General features: G+C 39.0%; 1 protein-coding gene and 1 long non-coding RNA gene across 3 annotated transcripts in view; one reads left to right on the forward strand and one right to left on the reverse strand.

The window, feature by feature from the left end:
* LOC139468183 (prolyl 4-hydroxylase subunit alpha-1-like) overlaps nt 1–23,324 on the reverse strand; it is a 42,477-nt gene that overhangs the window by 18,376 nt on the left and 777 nt on the right. Inside the window, exons 2-4 of one of the 2 annotated variants that reach the window (XM_071249993.1) lie at nt 8,757–8,911; nt 7,764–7,925; nt 891–1,051 (exon numbers count right to left, since the gene is read on the reverse strand). In XM_071249993.1, coding sequence (XP_071106094.1) covers nt 891–1,051; nt 7,764–7,925; nt 8,757–8,911 — 478 coding nt within the window. Of the gene's footprint in view, nt 1–890; nt 1,052–5,588; nt 5,759–7,763; nt 7,926–8,756; nt 8,912–23,324 lie in introns of both variants that reach the window. The other variant, XM_071249992.1, reaches the window with a different exon arrangement.
* On the forward strand, nt 11,465–16,570 carry LOC139468185 (uncharacterized). Its single transcript, XR_011653674.1, has 3 exons — nt 11,465–11,553; nt 15,950–16,043; nt 16,456–16,570. It is a non-coding gene; the product is annotated as an uncharacterized lncRNA (long non-coding RNA).

Below are 23,324 nucleotides of genomic sequence, written 5' to 3' on the forward strand. Positions count from 1 at the left end.
ACCTGACTCCACCCAGACCTACCTGACTCCACCCAGACATACCTGACTCCACCCAGACCTACCTGACTCCACCCAGACCTACCTGACTCCACACAGACCTACCAGACTCCACCCAGACCTACCTGACTCCACCCAAACCTACCTGACTCCACCCAGACATACCAGACTCAACCCAGACCTACCAGACTCCACCCAGACCTACCAGACTCCACCCAGACCTACCTGACTCCACCTTGCATAGCCCAGACTCCACCCAGACCTACCTGACTCCACCCAGACCTACTTGACTCCACCCAGACCTACCAGACTCCACCCAGACCTACCTGACTCCACCCAAACCTACCTGACTCCACCCAAACCTACCAGACTCCACCAAGACCTATCCGACTCCACCTTGCACTCCACCCAGACTCCACCCATACCTACCTGACTCCACCTTGCACTCCACCTGACTCCACCTTGCACTCCACCCAGACCTACCTGACTCCACCTTGCACTCCACCCAGACCTACCTGACTCCACCGTGCACTCCATCCAGACCTACCTGACTCCACCCAGACATACTTGACTCCACCCAGACCCACCTGACTCCATCTTGCACTCCACCCAGACCCAGATGACTCCACCGTGCACTCCATCCAGACCTACCTGACTCCACCCAGACCTACCTGACTCCACCCAGACCCACCAGACTCCACCCAGACCTACCAGACTCCACCTTGCAATCCACCCAGACCTACCTGACTCCACCTTGCATTCCACCCAGACGTACCTGACAACCTTTTGTTGTCCCTCCCTTTTTCTCTCTCTGATTCTGTTGGTGTTTTGTTTCACCTCATCCACACACTCTACCTATGCACAACGGACCTTTTAACCCTGATGACTCTTACCATTGCCAGAGCATAGGCCAGGTAATCTAGAATCTCCGTCCGCTCCATTGTTTTATTAACTTCATCTGACTCAAGCTTCAGTGCCTGCCACATCCACAGGGCTGTATGGTAAAAGTCCTCTGCGATGTATGCAAATCTTCCCAACTCAAAACATTCAGCAGCTGAGGGTGGGGTTAAAACAGAATGAATCAAAGTGCACCAAGTTTCCATAAACATGGCTTCTTAATAGAATGGCACGGTGCACATCTTGGCCAACAGAGCTAGGTGCAGTGTGAAGAAGCACCAGAGAGAGGTGGTGCCAAGTCTAGAAGAGGCAGTCACATACAAAATTGGGTCAGGAAATCATTCAACATGCTGCAAGAAGTTTCAAGATATTTGTCACAGATCTCATGCATGCTGTCATTGGGACAGTGAGGGAATGATGAGCTGTGTTTAACACAACTGTGCCCCCCATATGACATTGAGGGAATGATGACTTTGGTTTAACACAACCCAGCCAAACACATGGATTTTGAGGGAATAATGACTTGTGCTTAACACAACCCAGCCAAACACATGGATGTTGAGGGTATTATGAGTTGTGTCTAACACAACCCAGCCAAACACATAGATGTTGAGGGTATTATGAGTTGTGTCTAACACAACCCTGCCCAACACATAGATGTTGAGGGTATTATGAGTTGTGTCTAACACAACCCAGCCCAACACATGGATGTTGAGGGAATGATGAGTTGTGTCTTACACAACCCTGCCCAACATATCGATGTTGAGGGTATTATGATTTGTGTTTAACACAACCCTGCCCAACACATGGATGTTGAGGGTATTATGAGTTGTGTCTAACACAACCCTGCCAAGCACATGGATGTTGCGGGTATTATGAGTTGCGTTTAACACAACCCTGCCCAACACATGGATGTTGAGGGTATTATGAGTTGCGTTTTAAACACAACCTTGCCCAACACATGGATGTTGAGGGTATTATGAGTTGTGTTTAACACAACCTTGCCCAACACATGGATGTTGAGGGTATTATGAGTTGCGTTTAACACAACCCTGCCCAACACATGGATGTTGAGGGTATTATGAGTTGTGTCTAACACAACCCAGCCAAACACATGGATGTGTCTAACACAACCCTGCCCAACATATCGATGTTGAGGGTATTATGATTTGTGTTTAACACAACCCTGCCCAACACATGGATGTTGAGGGTATTATGAGTTGTGTCTAACACAACCCTGCCCAGCACATGGATGTTGAGGGTATTATGAGTTGCGTTTAACACAACCCTGCCCAACACATGGATGTTGAGGGTATTATGAGTTGCGTTTAACACAACCTTGCCCAACACATGGATGTTGAGGGTATTATGAGTTGTGTTTAACACAACCTTGCCCAACACATGGATGTTGAGTGTATTATGAGTTGCGTTTAACACAACCCTGCCAACCAAATGGAGTGTGAGAGAATCAATGAGTTGGGTTTAACACAACTGTGCCCCACCTCCTGACCCCAGTACTTCCATCAAGTTCCATCAAAAGGGGAAAGGTTTAAATATGGGATTAAATCATCTATAGCATAATAAAACGAGTATCTTGAAGGAAATAATTCTGATGCCCATTTTTGGGACAAAAAACCCGTTAAAACCTACTTGTATTCCAGAAACTACTGAGAGTCATGTGATGTGACATCATAGTGGAGAGTTGACTCGCAGGAGATCACTGTTTCTGAATAGTGTTTTGTAGAATACTAGCGCTCGCCATGGCACCACCTGACAATGCCATCGATGAAAAAGGTGAATTTTTGCTCAGTGAGTGAGTGAGTGAGTGAGTATGGTTTTACGCCGCTTTTAGCAATATTCCAGCAATATCACGGCAGGGGTCACCAGAAATGGGCTTCACACATTGTACCCACGTCCGGAATCGAACCCGGGTCTTCGGCATGATGAGCGAACACTTTAACTAGTAGGCTAGTGACTTCACACATATTCGTCCATATTGATATGAGCCAGTGGTTAGTCAAAATAGTCTTGACAGCGGTGAGGAAAGCAAGGAAGATCTACTGAGTGAAGACGATCAGTCTGATATCAACACGGAAAGACTTGGGAACTCAATCTGGTGTTAAACACTAGTCTGACATTTCTCAAACAAAATGGATTGTTATCAATAACAATTAATTTGTGAGACAGTTTTGCTTGTGTAAATTGTGCCAAGTGTAGATTGATGCTTAGTATTGTCAAAACATCTTTGTGTTGTCTTTATGCCAAACAATTAGTATAGGGCTGTTTAAGCTAAATTTGTATTCTTTACAAATAAAGGTCATGTGTTAAAGTTGTATTGTGTAGTGATGGTTTGTTCAGTTAATACTGTCGGTAAATAGTTATTAAAACTAATATGTAGTTCACTGATCAACAGAGGGATACTAGAGGCAGGCATTTAGCTCACTACATGCCTAGTGACTCTATTTGTCTTGGCAAAAATAATACATCCCTCACAACATGGACTGTTATATATTGGAGAGAGACACAAACGAGGAATAAAAAAAATGAACTTAACAACAAATAAATGAACTAAAACTGATAATGTCACACTAAAAAATACCTGTCACATGATAATTTCTCTCAAAATGAACACCAAATTCACACTTATCTAACCTAAAACCATTTTTTTGTCAAACAATAACTTATCCCAGATTTAGACAGAAAATGACAGAAATAATCATCTTTGGTGGATTCAGGGGGTTAAACCTTTCCCAGAGACAAATGCATCATGTACATGTATTTCTATATTTTTCATTTTTTGTGACTAAGACATCTTCATTTATATCATCTATCCTGTTTTCATATTAAAGAGGTGTATACAATGTACATGGTGGTGGGCAGAAACACATTTTAAATTCTTTTCCAAAATGAGGACTGAATTAATTTCAGGGCTTACAGAAACTGTGCATACAGAAAATTCTCAACTTCAAGTCTAGTTCCCTGAAGACATTCCAGGAATGAGGCTGGCAACCCCCTTTTGCTACGTAGTATTACAGGGGTCTATTTAGAGGGCATCTGGTACTCAGCAATGTAGTAAGCGGGACTCATATAAAATCGTATTTGGTATACAGATTCAACATTTATAAAAATTATTTTGTGTTGAGTAGTATTCTGGTTTCAGGAGTGAGAAAATGAGACCAAGAAAGAAACATTAGATGATATTTGGGATTCAGGAGGGGCTTGGCACTCTCAAAATTGTAGAAAAGTTCATCCTGCATGTTTTGTGAGAAAACAAGAAAGACCTTTCATGCAGAATCAGACAAGGGTTTCAAGTACGCAAGACCATTGACTGAATATGTGAATTCATATACACCAATCTTGTGCCAAATATATAACCTTAACATGAAATCTTAATCTTATCAATGTGCATGGTCCTTTGTAATTGCTGTACAAGCGTAGTCTGTCATGGATTATATGTAACAATGAATGCTAAATTTATATCCATAACCAAGTACATTTAGTTTGTCTAGATCTCCATAGACAGATGCCTCAAAATGCAAGAAACACAAAACAGCATGTCCAGTCAGTTTCCATTTACCTCCTCGCTGACACTGCTGTATCCAAACATTCCTCCTCGCTGAATCGGCCTTTTCGCATAGAAATTTTCAAGAAACAACACTTCATACTTTTATTTGTTGACCTAGTAGACCCCCCACACCCACATAATACCCAATTTTGCACCTTCAATATCCAGAGAATAATGGAAAATCACTTAATTGTCATGTAGATAATGAACTTTAAACAAAACAAAATGGCGGACATCTCTCAAATATGAAATCACAGCTACAGCTCGGCATCATTTGCTCGGGATCAGGGCAGTTGACTCTTTTTTGGTGTAAATATGTATTTTGTCGGACTATTTAACATGTTATAAAAAGATTTGTTTCAATAGATATCTTTTAAGAATGAATCAACATCTAATTCCTTAGTGGCAATAATTTGGAGTTATTGATGAGAAACTTGAATAGAGGTAACATTGGTTAACATCTCATTATGCACAACAAATACCCTTTAACAAGTCTAGATTTGAGCATCAATGGCCAGGACACTGGAGACTCCTGCATTAGAAGCACATTTCCTCCTCAGGTTGCCAGGAGACAGCTGTGTGTTGTGGACAGTTGTGATGTAAGAAGGGAAGGAGGTTATGCTGACATGCACAAGAGCAAGTGACATGACAGATGTCATCACACATGCAGGGTCAGAGAGTGTAAAACTGACAACTTTCCATGTACAGTTAGTATGAAGGCCTACAGTACTCTTCAACACAAAATGCATCAGTTCCTATAAACAAGGGTCAGTGTTTTAGATTGCATGGTGGACCTGGTCATTGACCCCACAGTAAACAATAAATGAATCCATATTTGCGCAACATTGTCCCATGGGCCTATATGCCATATACCAGGCCCGCCATCTTCACAGGTCACTTGACTTAACTCCCAGCAAACTGAAGCTCTGGGTATTCCTCAAATCATTCCAGAACACACATCCTCCCACATTTCCACACACACCTCCCACCACACACCTCCCACAACTTCCACCTCAACACATATCGCAGGTTACAGTGACCTGGACAAGAACTATTGCGATATACTACACTCGATTTTCCCTGCAAAGATTATTTTCTCCAAAACATAAACACTTATTCATAAACATACCCTGTATTCAGAAAAGGCCATGTAGTCAAGCATCTCAGCCCGGAGATCACTTTCATTTTGTTTGTTTTCTTGGGTAGCCAGTTTTTCCAGTGCATGCTCCATCCATAAGGAAGAATGATAGAAATCTTCCGAATTATAGGTTAGCTTCCCTAGCTCGAAGCAGTCGTTTGCTGCAAGGAAATGTAAGCATTGGCAGACATGCTGTTAGTGAGGAAGGATTGACACATGGCAAGATTTAATCCATGCTAAGTTAGTATCTATCCTCATTTCAGGCATTTAAGACATGCGGTCATTTTCTGACAAAATGCATAGTCATTTATCATCCTTATTCATTATGAAATGGAATATGTCTTTTAATTCCAACACAATGTTGGAGGATGAATTTAAGAAAAACACTTTTGCTTTTGATTATGTTGGTCAACAATAGTTTTTATAAAAAAACAAATGACCAAAAGGTAACTGTTGGTATCCACTTTACAGTATTTTTATGCAGTTTCTCTCTTACATCTGTGTCAATAAGGAAGGCAGATATTGTCATTACCAACTGAAATTCTACTCTTCTGAATAAGAACAAGAAATGACCATGGGCAATGTGTACAAATAAACATGTAACGCATGTAACATCTTATACACATTTTGCAAACTGTTTTTATGACATCATGCTACAGGTCAGATCATGCCATCAATCATATTCACAAACAATGGAGGATATCAGGCAGACTTTATGACCCAGGCACCAGGAAGTGTGGTCTAGGACAGTGGTCTTTCCTCCATCCTTATACCAGTGTATACATACATCATAAAATCACTGACACATCAAATGATTTTAGTTTTATGACAATGTGGATAATGATGTAACCAATTTTCAACCAAGCCCAGTTGTGATGGTTGTAAGGCTGTGTTGATATTCACAAAGACTTTCCCCCAAACTCCCCTAAACCATCATTACCATTTACTCCGCCATGATTCTTGACAAAACACCATAATAATACTTATGGAAAGGACAAGTTTTCATACAATACATGCTTTTCCACAATCTGTGTTTCTGAGTGTCTTGACGGAGAGTTCTTATACATGATATACAATAGGGGAAGATACATTATGTACAGGAGGTAAATACACATGATCAAATGCAAGTAAAATATTTTTTAAAAAACATTAAATGTTGTCAGGACTTGATTTAGCTATATAAAACATGCACCAGTGCAACCTAATATTTATACATGCACCAAGTGCATTTTCAAATTTATATCTAACCCTTATATGTCCACACAACATCAAGCTTTGAACACATTCAGTACCTCTAAGCTTATTTTCCACTCTAAGTCAATAACCCTTTTTTAATGTGTAATTTGTCTTGCCTTTTGGGGCTTGATGTAGTCAAAGTGTGGGTACTTCAAGATTATGTGCACATTTCAACTTTGATAAGTTTATAAATGGTTCAAGGTGCAACCTGGTTTTGTCAGGTGCAACTAGGTCTTCATGTCAACATGCACCTGCTGCAAGTTGAAACAAGTTCCTTACATTGCAAACAGTAAACAGGTTTGAAACCAGTGAAGAAGGACATATCCAGAACATATTCGAAACAAGTTTCATTCTAACACAGCAGTTTTAATTCAATAAAAAAATTAAGATGTGCTTTGAAAAAAGCTTTGAAATGTGTCTTTGCTCTTCACACATGCATCTGTGAAATAAGAGCAGAAATTGGTTTGGCCGAAATAAAGGTAATGCACTTCGAAAAAAAACTTCCTCTGTTCTGAGGGCTTTCTCTTTGTTTCAGCATGCAGAATTTTGTTTGTTTGTTTTTTAACGCCACACTCTCAAACATGCAGAAAGTCGAACAGTCTCAAATGTGAAAGACTGCTTGAAGCATACTGAGGAAGAACACCTCAATTTATGAACATGACAAGGTCACTACATGCATATATATATATCAGAAATTATTCTTCACTCATAGGATAGGATCATAAAATAATGTCAATATGAATTTGAACTTACGACTCTCAAAGACTATCAGTATATAGGTTCTCCAGGAGGAGATTACATCATTTCTTTTCTTAAATTCATCACAAGCTTACCACAAATAGCTACATATCACAACAACTGAGGCTAAGTTGATTAATCCTCCATACTACTGTAAGTGTGATGTGACAGCAGGTGTATCTCGACACCTACCTGTGAGCTGCGTTGACTGCACTCCCCCTAGGGTGCCCTCAGCTATTTTGGATGTGTCAAGCTTGTATGTGTCTTGTAGTCTCATCAGGGCAGCCGCAGACCCCTGCAGGTCCTCGTACGTGGGCAGGTCTTGGCGATAGTACTCCACGTACCTGCGCATGCCTGACATCCAGAACGGCAGAGAAAGGAAGTTGAAAAGACATCATTAACTAAGTAATAGATCATGGCTCTCTTTTCATCACAACCACACAAAAGACCACTTACTGATATGCAACTTCATAATATAACTTGGTTGTTGTTCAAGACCTCTCTTTCAAATTAGGAGACAAACACAGTATGTTTATTTCTCCATTCTACCAGACTAAATAAAACGCGAACCTTTGTTGCTAGAAATATATGGAGTAAAGCGGCATGGGTTGAATCCAGTGTTTTGAGTGGGTTGTCGATCAAAACTTTCAGATACAGCCTTTAAACAAAATATGGTGCTCAAAATGCTCAAGCATTATGACAGGCACTTCGTAAGCTAACATGAGGTGTGCACCCCTAAAGAAAACTAAGCAAGCCTTGCAAAGATTGCATTCTACACCATGTACACTGCTATTCACTATTATGACATATTGCTCATTGTGATGCAAAAGATATGATGTCACAGTCGTACAAAGAAAATATTACCACACATCTTTTGAATATTACAGTAAAGGCAACTTTGCATTTTGTAGCATATAATTATTTAAATATGCCTACCGACAATGACTTTAAAAGTGGTACTATTCTAAAAATATAAGCTTCCGTGGTGATGACATCATCAAACTGGCTGTTTCAGTCCGAGGAGATTTATTGTGATTTGATACCTCTGATTGACCAATCAAAATCAAGTTTTTACCAAATTCATGGTAGAATCTTTGTTATTCCTCCCCAATTAATTCTTAGTTCAGCCAATACATATTATGAGTTGATTTGGTTGGAAATTTTCAAGCAGTGACTGTAACTCACTCTCTGAGGAATCATTCTTGAGGAGGTGGTCGACATTCTTCGACCAGTCTAGAGTGAATCGCTTCACAAAGAGGAAAGCATTGACTGGGTTGGCCAGGTAGTAGTCGGGCTTCTCCAGCGCCTTGATACTGTGAGCCTCCAGGTCCTCCGCTAGTCTGCAAGACAAAGTGTTTATACCATTCATCATTATTTGTTCACTGTCCCAAGGTCTTACATAAAGTCAAGCTTAAAATCTTCAAGTTACATGACAAGTGATACATGCTTCAATCCTTATGTGGAGACCTAGCCTGGATATTGTCACCAGACTGTGGGGAATATATCCTTCGGTACAGAGAAAGACTGATGGACCTCTGGGTCCCCACAAGGACATATATATATCAGGCACACAAATACACTTTATAGTTTGGAAATCTCCAGGAAATTCTCTGTTCTGCAATATGATTTTGTAGTCATTTTAGGCAAATCAAATTTCTGTAAATGACCTCTGTAAATCAGGACCATCTTAAACATAGCACAATTCAGACATCTACACTGTGCAGCACCTTCTCCTGATCCACTAGTCTATTTGTTGTATACACTGGCTTACATTATTGAGAATATGCATGAAATCATTATCGTAACACAAATTAGGCAATTAAAAATAAATGTTACAATGATTTGATAAATTCAACAGAAATTTCAAACTTTCTTTACTGTGACCCAAGGCAAGGGAGTTCCGCACTTGCCAAACTATGCTGGAATTATGGAGTTATATTTTGGCTGGACTAAAGAGTCTATGCAAAGTCCAATCCAAATTGCATGACAAAATTGACATCAGGTTCGTAAACTGCCTTAAATGTCAGTTAACTCGGGAAGATGGGTTACAACGCAAACAAAGAAAATAACAATAAGTCAGATGGATTCTTATTACTTACAGGATCCAATTTTGTGTGTGTGTATGTGTGTGTGTGTGTGTGTGTGTGTGTGTGTGTGTGTGTGTATATATATATATACAAGTCGAAAAAAGTAAATGTGCGTATTTCATAGTTCAATAAAAAATACATTTATTCCGAATTAAACATGTTTAAAAAAATTCATCTTTCAATACATATTCCTGAAGACATCTCTTGGAGTCTTAGAAAGTTTTTCACAATTTGCACATGCATGTTCATGCCGGATACATAATTTGAATGTTTGCGTGTTTGTTGGGAGCACAAACCTCATACGTGTTTGTTTACTGTGAGCAGCACACAATAATTCTTTAACTATCAGGTGCTCATAAAAACAATTTAGCATAACCATAAATAACACTTACACAATGCCACATCTTGCTAAAAATCATTGTGGGAATGCGGCAAACTGGAATGCACAAATGTTCATTGAAACACAATGTCATCTCTTTGGAGATGTTATATACCGCAGGGCCACACTAATGACTTGCCACTGGCCGGTCATTCAAGTGAGACATCACATCAACCAAGACAAGACAACCCTATTCGGTTGGTGCATCTAGGGAATCGACACGAAACTGCCACATTAACAGCTTGAACAATTCGTGGGTTGAGTCTGATTAGTGGAACCAAATGCAACCAGTTGAAGAAGCACAGCATACCACCCGATTTGCTTCCGTCAGTATACATAGGGTTACAAATTCATTTGATACACCATATGGTTGATTAGACATTAGGCGGGGTTGGGTGGAATTGGGGCGAGGTCTATGAACTGTTGGTCTGCTTAATCAGATTATTAACCAAGGATCCTAGCGATTGCAGCCTTGAAAATGTCCTGCACATATTGCAAGTTTTAATGATCACACCTTACTTAGGAATCTGCATGAGATTAATTGAAAGGCTATTCAAAGTAATTCATCACTGTTAGTTAGAAACATATTAACACAAACTAATAAAAGAGCCTTTGGCTATTGGCTTTGATGGGTTTATTACCATATAACTGTCAGCTTTCCTCCAGAATGCCCCCAGAGAAACTCCTGGTGCACTTGGTGACAACTTTTATGACGGTTGCATCATGTTTTGCCCCAAGCAGAACTTACAGGGAAATTGTTAACTGTCCCTTAAGAAACTGTGAAGCAAAACTATTTTGTTAAATACAATCTGGAGTTAGTGAGTGACTGAGTGATTAGGTCTTTCCCTGATTTCTAAATATACAAAAACAGTATCCCCCAGGTACATCAACCAGGCCTTATCGCACAAAAAATCATGATGGGTAAGCTAGTGAGAGCTTTAGCTTGACATTTATACAGATATCTTTACATGTCTTACAGTTCCCAGATTTTATTCCTTAATAATCAGAATTGGGATATAATATCAACATTTCAGGGCACAATATCTGTAGAACAATGAGAAGAACTGTGACCATGACAGGCAAGGTTCCTGATAAACTGAAACTTATGACAATACACAGCCCCAGGAAATATAGTACCTCTTTTTTCATTAACTCATTTTGTTTCAAACAAACCAGAGCATATACTTCTCAAAACATTTAAGTATCACCCGAATATTTGAAATTACCATAGCTGATCTGTCATGTCATGACAGATATAGTAATATGAAAGAATCAGGTGATCCTTAACTTGTTTTAAGTAGAATACATGACTCAAACCAGAGCACAGTAACTTGATTGATTTTTTTCAGTTCAAATAAATGTTGTATGTTAATGAGGTGTGAAACCCTTTCTTCTTGCCTCAATTCCACAATGTCAGTCCGCCTCATCAGTTACAAGCAACAGGATTAGTTGGCCTTCACCTTCAAGTAAAGGACTACCCTTCGTATAAACCAAGTCATTAGAGCACTCCATGAATGTATGCGATATTTTCTCTTCTCTTCTGACTTTATTTGTTGGAGTGTTTTATCATGACAGTTATGAATATATATGCACAAGCATACGTACATGCACAGATCCCCTTCAAACAGTTAAGAAAGAAGTGGCTTTCAGAAAATATCTTGAGAGCATTCCACTGCATGTCAGGTTATTGTTGGAGGACCACTGGTGATGTTGCGTGTAGACAGGAGCATTGTTATATGGAGACTTGTGGGGAATCCAGGTTAGAATACGTCACCAGCAACCTATGCACGTCAACAGTAACCTATGCACATCACCAGTAACCTATGTATGTGCCAGCTACCTATGTATGTCCCAGCACTTAGACCTCTGAGACATCCAAGTACCCCATCTACATTTAGACGTCTAGGACATCCAAGTACCACATCTATATTTAGGCCTCTGGGACATCCAAGTACCCCATCTAAATTTAGACGTTTGGGATATCCAAGTACCCCATCTGCACTTAGACCCCTGAGACATCCAAGTACCCCATCTAAATTTAGACCTCTGGGACATCCAAGTACCCCATCCGCACTTAGACCCCTGAGACATCCAAGTACCCCATCTGCACTTAGACCTCTGGGACATCCAAGTACCCCATCTAAATTTAGACCTCTGGGACATCCAAGTACCCCATCTCCACTTAGACCCCTGAGACATCCAAGTACCCCATCTGCACTTAGACCCCTGAGACATCCAAGTACCCCATCTGCACTTAGACCCCTGAGACATCCAAGTACCCCATATGCACTTAGACCTCTGGGACATCCAAGTACCCCTTCTAAATTTAGACCTCTGGGACATCCAAGTACCCCATCTGCACTTAGACCCCTGAGACATCCAAGTACCCCATCTGCACTTAGACCCCTGAGACATCCAAGTACCCCATCTGCACTTAGACCCCTGAGACATCCAAGTACCCCTTCTAAATTAGACCCCTGAGACATCCAAGTACCCAATCTGCACTTAGACCTCAGAGATAACCAGGCCCCCATTTTCCAGAGAACTATTTTCATCAAAAGTGAAGACATGAATGTAATCAGAGAAAAGTAGAAAGCTAAAACACAATTCATAAAGAATATATCACATGCTCACCATGAACTTTTCAACAACCTCAACACCATGGTCGACATTTAATCAAGGCTGTTGTGTGTCAAATACTAGTCATGCACAATTTAATCACACATCTATCTGTATTTATGATCTCCACAGATGGCAATGGGTGTGGGTGTCTCTTGGACTAACTGAGAGATTGCACATCCTCCACTTAGGTGATACTGCAAGATGTTGGAGAACAATTTGTTTGAAATATTAAATCAAAATTCAGAATTGTAGATCAACTATCTTCATCGTAAATAGGTAGGTAGAAATGGCAACAGTGTGTCATTACAAGACAAATGGTTAAAGAAACTCAACAGAAAAATTTCAAACTGACAATATCATCATTTGGTAATTTTGATTTTTAAAAAACATTTTGTAAATAGTAACCCCATTAAAATATTTGTTTGAAATAAGTGCTTTATGGCTGATTGCTGACATCTTAACCACAGCAATACTACTTATTAGCTGAACACTTGTTGGGTAGAGGATGTCTTGGGAGTTTTATCAACATTCTGATTATACCATTCCAAAACTGTTCTCACTCAACTTCTAGAATAGCTGCAGATACCAAATGCCTGATGGTATGAAGACATATGAGGCATGAACAGATAGCTAGCTGGATCATAAACCTTGAACGCAACTTGCTTCACGGAGCTAACAAACATATGACATGGCATGTGCTGTCCGAGTATGTGCAAAACAAGGCTAAACAGACTTACTTGAGTTAAGCTCACTCACATTGGGTTTGATGTCTCGTCATGAGAGGACGGACAGTCGAGTATATTTGTTTAAAAGCATTTCGAGATAGGACATAGGTAGGACATACAACATATTCATTTGGAAAGCTCGTCACCATACGGTTTGATAGCAACAGACTTTGAGAATCATATTTGGTTTATCTTGTCTCATTTAGTTTCTTCAACTTTTTTGTAAGAGATTCACGTTAAATCCCCAATATTAAGTTAAGTCTTTGATAAGAATTAAGAATTTGGCAGGACATGAATACATGACACTTTTTATGGACAGCAACTGCCTTTATTCTTTGTCACGACATTTCAGAACTACTTCTTGCTCCTTCATCCAGGTACATGCTGAACAAATAAAAGAACATCTAACCAAGGCAAGGGAGTTAACTGACTATAAAAGTTCAGTTCCCACCCTTGCCGAACTAGGCTGAAATTATGGAGTTATATTTTGGCTAAACTAACAAGTCCATGCATAGTCCAATTATATAATGATGTAACGAAATCGACACGCAGTTCGTAAACTGCCGTGCAGATTTGGTGGATTGCATGATTTGCAAAGCATGTGTACCACCAACTCGGTGTGAATAGATATTTTCCAAATCTTTTCATGTTTTTAATCAAGATATAAAAGAATAAAAGAAGTTGCTATCCATAAAAAAAAGTCAACTACCCATATTTATTATCTGAATTACTTCATCAGTCTAGAGATTCACGTTCCCGGCATGCCACATTAAGAGAAATTTACATGTTAGTTCACTGTTCCTATTCCGCTGTGCAACACCTGGCTACTCCCGTGCACATGCTGCCAGGGATATGCCTGTCTTCCTGAACACTCCATTAGGAAGAAATGATTGGGGTCATGAAAACATATTCATCTGGCCATAAAGAATGTTCGTTGTCTTGTCAACACCTCCATTTACTAAATACGCCATTGCTTAAACTGTAACTAATCAATAATCAATTTTATCAGTTGACATCGGATAACACTTTCCATCACCGGAGAACACTTGGGGCAAATGAAGAGGAAATTAATGCTTACAACATGCAGCTAACTATCCCCCGGTATAGACAGACACTGTGGTGCTCGGACAAAGTTATTGTATTAATCACTTCCTGTGAGCTATTATTAAGATGGTGGCATCAATTTCACACAAGCTTAACATTCATCACTTCTCTACACAGGAGATTAACTGCAGCAGTTTGAATGTAGTTTCACTACTAATGTGAGAGAATAACAGATAATTGACACGCAAACAAGACAGACTTTGGATGAAAAATGTGTTTATCTAGTTAGCTTTAACATTGTACTTTTAAGTAAATTCCAGAACACAAGAGGCCTAACACAAATATCAGTTTTTCCTACTCAAATGTTGCTTTTGTTAATATATATAACAATTTCACTACAATGGAGATGAGAGCATTAAAAACCAAACATGGATAAGCACTGATTAGCGTATTACATTAAGTAAACGTTGCTTTGTTTGTTGTTTAAAGCTGCACTCATCAATGTTGTAAATGCATTTTGCTTTCATTTTTGTAAAGTTTTGGTTTGTTTTGTTTGTTGTTTAATGCAACATTTGGGCAATATGACGGCAGTCTGTAAATAATCCAGTGGATGAGCATCAATCCATGCCACTGAGATTCGATAATATGCATCAACCAAGTCAGTGAGTCTGACCATCCAATCCCGTTAGTCTCCCCTTACGACAAGCACACCTTTTACGGCAAGCATGGGTTGCTGAAGACCTATTCTAACCCAGATTTCAGAAATGTTGCAACTTGACTAACTGTTTGTGATGTATCTATTGCTAGCCAAAGGGCTATTCCTCACTAGGAAAGAAGGACTAGTCACAGGTATCTAGGCAGTCCCAGCAAGTTGGGATATAAATCATTTCACTTTGTAAATCCTGATGACGTAAATCAATCTAACATGTTTGTCACAGGTGCATGAATGACAAGGTCAATGGGCACAGCACCTCTTCAACATGCTCACTACAAAAATATTTGTTCTAGGCTATAATTTAGAGTTTGGGGTTGCTGAATCGCAAGGCAACAGTACAACTGTAATCCTACAACTATCCACCACAATCATTGCCCAGCAGTACACTTTTCCACTCATCATGCTCAGCTAACAAGCACATGTCTGTTATGTCCAACAAAAATGACCACATTTGGTTTCTAATTGCTTCAAGGCAGATATCCTGTATCAAGTTCACATGGTGATTTATTCTCAACAATATTGATTTGTTGAAAGAAGTAACCACTGATGATACAGCCATGATAGCAGCAACAGCCATTGTTCTTATAATGGGTGAATATTACCACTATTGACTAGGCAATTGACAATTTGCAACATTTGTTAGCTGCATGTATGACACTGTTGTAAAGTACATCTATGAACATATTTTGTAGACAATATATACTGGTGCTACCATGTCTAAAGTAGCACACTGTACAAGAATGTACAACTGATGATGATGTGTGTGTGTGTGTGTTACACATTAGCACTGTATAATATTCCCTTAGCTTTCAGTCAGACAACCAGAATGGCAACTTTGGAAAAGTAACCAGACCGGATAAAATGTTGCCAGTCCAGAATTTTCGAGACTAACGAACAAAAGTAAGAAAAGGGTATAAGTACTGTTTAATGTTAGATGTCAGAAAATAACAATTAACTTGTGGATTGTCAACTTAATAACCTTCACTGGTAAATATAATTCCTTTCGTTTGAGGGACATATTAGAACGAAATTATTTTCTCCTCACATCGGGAAGCACAACAAAGGGAGGTAATTTGGTCTAGTCTAGTAAGGGGTACAAAGTTGAACGTTCATTGGCTGCACTCAGGGCTGCTAATATTAAACATGTATATATGTAATTAATGTATGATGCTGATTGATGTGTGCATGAAAGGCAAGCTGCTACAGTTAGTGTGTTTGTGGCATTGTGCTTGTGGCAGATTGTATTCACAATGCTTACAACATCCCAGTATGTTGTAGTTGTGATTTTCTTTTCTTTTTTTTTGCGTTGCAGGGGGGAAGAAGGAAACATCAAGAAGTCTCAAATACCTGCCTGCCTGAGTCTATTTTGCAAAGACGGACAGTTTTGAGAAGTTGCACACCTCATGGGACGATTATAGTATTCTCTATATTACCACAGCATTCTAGTTTCAGTTCAATGTAAGAGGTAAAACAAATGTAAACCTAACACACATAATTGACAAATAAATATAATTCATGTATGATGCTGATGGATGTGTCCATGAAAGGCAAGCTGGACAATCTTTGTTGTTAATGTGCTTCTGAGCGGCTGCTATTCACAAGATGATCAGGATGTGACGCTTTGTTTGCATGTTGTGCTGTTGAATCATGAGAATACATTGTGACATGGACTGGTATCCATAGTTAGAATCTAGAACACTCTAGTTGTGACAGTATGGATTTTAGACAAACTTAGATCAGTCCATACTGACGAGCCATTTGAATATCTGATTAGGCATCAATGCCTGTTTATATAAATACATTTGCATACCTGTGCAAAAATTAGTTTAGATTCATGTAAATGATGCTGTTTTGATGATGGTCATGATGCTGACGATGTTGGTGATATGCTGACGATGTTGGTGATATGCTGACGATGTTGGTGATATGCTGACGATGTTGATGATGGTGTGGATGTGTGTTGATGAATAAACTGCGGACAGTCAATCAGTACAGCACCCCAGTATGTTGTAGTTTTGGGCTTTTTTGTGTTAAGGGGAAGGATTCTAAGAGAACCTCAGGCAATGTCTCAAATACCTGCCTGCTGACAGCCCGAGACAGTCTATGTTGCGACTGAACAGCCAGTTTTGAAACTTACACAACTTACACTGTAAAGACATAAAGTAACTGTAAAAATAAAACATATAATTGACAAAATAAAATTTCAATGAGTTAAACTTACTAAGTTGACAATAAACTAACATTAAACAGTACTATTCTTTTCTCTTACCCTTTTCTTACTTTTGTTCGCTTGACTAGAAAATTGTTGTCGTACTGAGATTTTAATGAATTCATACACTGCCTCAGGTGGTGTTCACTAAACAAAGCATTCTTGTGCAGCAGTTGGCTATTCTGGGGTATGCCACTGTTTGTCTTATACAGTTTGTTTCTCTTAACATTCCCATTAAATGAATTGATGACCAATAAAGAATTCACAGCAACTATTGTATGAGTTTTCTGAATATAACTGAAACATCATCTTCAAGCATTGTGAATACAATCTGCCACAACCACACGTTGTACAATCTACACACAGCCAGTGTATGTACATAACACACACAGAGCCACAGGCATGTGTAAGTTGTGTAAAGTTAGGGTCAGTGGAGCTTCATGTAACGGAAATTAAAACCCAAATCTAGAAGACCTACAGAGACTAGCTAGTATACTTCACAAAGGATTCATGAAGATCCAGGTTAGAATAGGTCTTCAGGAATCCATGCTTGTCTTAACAGGCAACTAATGGGTTGTCAGGCTCGCTGACTTGGTTGATGTATGCCATTGTATCCCAATTGTAGATCAATGCCCATGATGTCAATCACTGGATTGTCTGGTCCAGACTCGATTATTTACAGACTGCCATCATATAGATGGAATATTGCCGAGTACAACAAACAAACAAACAAAGACAGCATTGCCGTCACCAAGCAGTAACCAGGGTAACATGGCAGTCAGATTGTCACTATCATATAGATGACACCCACCCAGTCACTATCAAAAGCTTTCTGTTTTCCAGAATTGCATAAATCTCTTGAGGATATAATCCAAGCTACTGTCAACTTGGACAAGTTGTGTCACTCCTGACAGAGATCTTAATGAAACTGGTAGACTCTGTATTCATTTACCTTTTTGAAACTATGTTTGTTGAGGAGGTGGAGTGACTAGTTCTTCCTTGATGTAAGGTTCCAACTGCCCACTCACTGGAAGACCTCCAAGTGTATGTACATGTATTTTGTATATGACATGCGCAAGGATTGAAGTCAACGGAAATCCCCTCCCCCCCCCCCCCCCCCCCATCATTAGCCAGATGTCATTCCGCTGATTCAGTGAGTGGGACTGAGATACCTAAAAGTAGGTCAATGTGCAATTACTGTTGCAGGACAGACTTTTCACGTTTCTCTCCTCACTTTCACATACTACTCAAAAGATGCGAAGGACCACCCAAACCTTTCATATTACTGTGCCAGGACAGATCAACTACAGTAATATGAAAGAATCGAGTGTTCTTTAACTTCCTTTGTGTAGTATATGTGACTGCCACCTGTTCACTCTAAAATATCATTTACCAAATGTTTGCTATCCTTATTATTGGATATATTTTATCATATGGACAGTGTTATTGTTATGATAAACCAATCTGATAACATGATCTGATAATTATGCAAATGATTTCATCCAGCAGGAACTACATTCAAGCCCCAAACATCAAAGTAATGTCTGCTTGATCAGTAAACATGTAAACGTTTGTCTGATGTTTCCAAGTAGGTGTTTCTGTAGCCAAACATTTGGCACTATTTGATAAATGGAACAATTCACTTAAACATTGTATTCCTACACAGATTCTCAAATAACTTCATTGAGTGAAAGTAAGTACGGTTACGATAGAGAGAGTATTATCCTCATGTGTTTCCATATCGTAAATATCATGTTAAGAACAACAAATATGTATTATGCTTACCATAGGTTTGCACGATATAATTTTTAACTAGTATCCTCTATTTGCTTTCAAATAACATATCAAACCTAGGTCTACTGTTACATGATCCTCACAATCATTTCTGTCCTAACCACCTGACCGCATCTGACGAGCATGTAGTACTGTGTCCTGGCTTAATGGTTGATGTCCTGTCACAAGTGTCAGCTATCACTTCTTAACTGTCAAAAGACTGAAATTTGTTTTTGAACCTGAAGACATGGATGAAGCTGTGTTGTTTGAGCTCCTGATGCTCTTGTGTTGCCACGCCATCCTGCACAAGGACAACCTCATCTGCAGTGATTGAGCAGCAGTTTTCTTTGGTGATTAATGATCACTCTGGTAAATAATGGTACATGACAGCTTTTATAAAAGAAACAAGATTATTTTGTGACGCCAGTGACTTCCAAATGTCCTGAAACACACAGTGCCAGAAGCCATGCAGAGACAATGGGATTCAACTTTATTATGGACTTGTTTCTTCAGTGGAAGTTATCCAAAAATAGGATGGTTTAAGGGTTCAGAAATTTTATTAAAAAAAACATTCCTGGTCCACTGTCTCAGCATCCAAAATATTGTTGATTAGAAAACAAGCACCAGCTAAAGAAACTAATCTGTACGTGTTAACTGTTTTACATGCAGGGTTTATTCATTGAATATCTACATACAACCTTACCCATCCATTATATAAAGTAACTGTACAACATTCTCATGGGAACATACCACAACAATCATATTAGATATATCCTAACAGTCACGGGAAGTGCTGAGACAAAGGCCTCTCTCTCCCTGATGCTGGATGGAAGTGCCTTCCTCAACACACATTCTGCATGTATGATGTAACACAATGAATTTACCCAAGGTGTCTCAATCATTCTTATGTGCATTGATGTAGACTCGGCCAACATTAGAATCAGGCTTTTGAGTGGTTTAAACATATTTTTATTTCATAAATGAAATCTGGATTGGTAAATAAGCAAAACATTTGCTCATATAAATACCGCTCAGACAAAAAAACAAATTACATATTGTGACAAGAAAAACATGTTCATGTTGAATATATACGTACAATACATAAAGTCAATCTGTAGCCGTCAACTAGAACTAGTGGAGTCTGAGTTAAACCAATGCTGTATGTCCATTTAATATAGTTCATAAGCCTCACAGTGCAGTGAGTGAGTGAGTATGGTTTTACGCCGCTTTAGCAATATCACGGCGGGGGACACCAGAAATGGGCTTCACACAATGTACCCAAGTCGGGAATCGAACCCGGGTCTTCAGCGTGACGAGCCAACTCTTTATCCACTAGGCTACCCAACCGCCCCGCCTCACAGTGGAGGACTAACACATTCCAAGCATCGCATAATCATGATAATGATACAACTAGCAATGAAGATCATTATGAAGAACAATATATGAATGTATGCCCTATAACGTTTCAAATATGTACTTTTTATGGCCATACATACGTTTACAAAATGCAAAAAAGCACTTTGTTGTTCCAGAGCAAGGATGAGAGTGTTCTGTGATATTCATCATATCCCGTATATTGTAACTATAGAGCATGATACAGTGCACAACACAGCACAGCATGACACCTTCTTTGTCTTGTACCCCACTTGCTCAAGTTGCTGGCTGCTGCTGCTGTCATACACTTCAAACTGAAGATATACACTTGAGAGATGATTACACAGTATTACGTCAGAGAAGTTCCCTGACACATCAAGCCCATCAAAGGCTAGGTGATATAACATCTGCTTTCTTAGCTGTTCTCATGCATATACTTGTAGTCTGTGGGGCTGGCATGGAAGGGGTTTATCAAGGTTCTTCTGATGACAATACTCTTGCCGAGGACTACAGCAAATTGAAAAAGATATTCCAATTCATAAAATTGGCTTGAATAATTTAATATTTAGTTTAGCATTACCATGATTACTGCATTGAAAATATCAATTAACATGCTGAATTTTAAAAGAAACAAATGTGCCTGTCATGGGCATTCAGTTAAAACACTCGGAGTTCAGGGAAGCATGTGATCTGGGGTCCCTGATGTATACTCATTCCCAAAAGAAACATGAACCAATCTTTACACGCTAATGCTGCACAAGACAATTGGTGCATCTCAAATCACTTTTACTTGAATGTTGTAAATATGATAATTTAAGGAAAAGAATATTGAACAAAAATACTATGTACATCCAAATACATACAAGTTTATCTCTTTAATATCACATGTGAGCAAAACAGCTATACAAAATATATCTCTATTTATATATCATGCCATGTTATTAAGAAATGAATCCTTGTAACATTTTCAACAGCTTCCACATTGTCATGTATTCTGTACTATGGGCCTGTGGCCTTACAGTTAGTTATATACGAATAAACTGAAACCGAACATAAGAGTATGTTTGTTTCTGCATCGAACCAATCTAATATCTCTTGAATATAAGTAATTCTTAAAAAATTAACCAACATGTATGGTATTCAGGTTTCTTTTATCGATGAGTACATACTTAACGGCTGAGTTCAAAGTCTCTAAATTGGAATAATGGCCACAACAACAAAACACAGATGACAAACTAAGTTAGTGTGTCCCATTAATCGTACAATATGATATACATTGTACATATAACAAGGAATAAGATCATTTATATGTGTAAAGTTGACACCCAAGTTTTACTACTCACGCATGGAATAGTTTGAAATAAAAACAATGAAAGGTTTACTCATTAGGATAAAAGTTTATTCATGTTTTCAAACAGACTGATAAGAGGCCTAAGTAATTTGTAGAGATTGGTTAAAACAACAAGGGAACTGAAAGAGATTTTACATTGTAATAACAACCCCTCACATATATAACATATATACTCTGTATACATCCTACACACACTGGACGATCATTTATTATTATCAAAGCCATTCAGACATTTTTGTTGTCTGGGGGAGGAGCCATTTTGACTGGGTTTGTGGCCATTTTGACTGGGTTTGTGGCCATTTTGACTGGGTTTGTGTACGTCTTGTGCTTTAAGGTTGTTTTGATACAAGTTTGTTTTGACTACAATTCCTTGGTAATAGTGAAAGTCATAATTTGTTCGTTGTTTTAATGCCGCACTCAGCAATTTTCCATCTAAATGACAGCCTGTCAATATTCGAATCTGGGCCTGACAATCCAGTGAAGGAGGCTGTGAGCACCGATCCACGCCGTCACAGGGACATATGCTATATGAGACAAAAAGTCCTCTAGCACCCATAACATGTAAGCAATGTTTTGACATAGTACAATCTCATTAACATCATATCCGAGTTCTCGCTGCCGCTAAACAAAGCTCTGAGGACATCCCTTACAGGTCACGTCAGACCGACCACTGAAATGACTAACAAGAAGCCGACATCAGCCAATAAGAAAGCAGCTTATCAAGCCTTACAGCAATCATTTCAACCTGGCGACTTCCATTTCAGACTACGCTTGAGAAATATGTTGACACAGTTCTCGATTAAAAATTTTGAAAACTGAACAAACGAACATTCCAGAATGTTTAATATATGGTTGAGATTGTATAGCAGTGCTTACCACGTACTGTTCAACGCCTCCTCCGTTCAAATGTTTATCCCAATGAAACGAGAGATAGCCGATAATTTTGACAGAATCAGTCGTACAGGTCGTAACTGACATTCAGAATACCACGTGTTAACGTTTTCGAGGTTGCATGATCAGAAAACACATTCTGACTGTCACTTTCATGATCTGGTAAGCGATGCTTTGATTGGTGGGATGAAAGGTCGTTCTGACGTGACCCGTAATGGGATGTCCTCATATCTTAGCGATAGCGAGAAGTAAGATCTGATTTTAATGAGATTGGACATGGTAAGAATATAAAGCTGTGATGATGTTTCTGAATTTTTCAATACACTCTTTTTTAACGGATGACATTTCTACTTAAATCAACTAACATTTAGTCTCTAACAATTTCTCTCTAAACAAATAAAGAAAAGTTCATTCAGAAAATGTCTTGTCCTCAATACTTATTTCAATTCAGACTTGTTATGGGAGACATAAATTAGAATGACACAATGCAGATAGTCCAGATATGGTGCATGTAGTAACGTCTGGACCTGTGGGAAGGTGCCCTGGTGACAAACCATTAAGAATCGAAGTTATATCATAGACA

Source organism: Haliotis cracherodii, unplaced genomic scaffold (genome assembly GCF_022045235.1).
Source record: "Haliotis cracherodii isolate W230 unplaced genomic scaffold, xgHalCrac1.p SCAF_2, whole genome shotgun sequence".
NCBI classification, from domain to species: Eukaryota; Metazoa; Mollusca; class Gastropoda; order Lepetellida; family Haliotidae; genus Haliotis; species Haliotis cracherodii.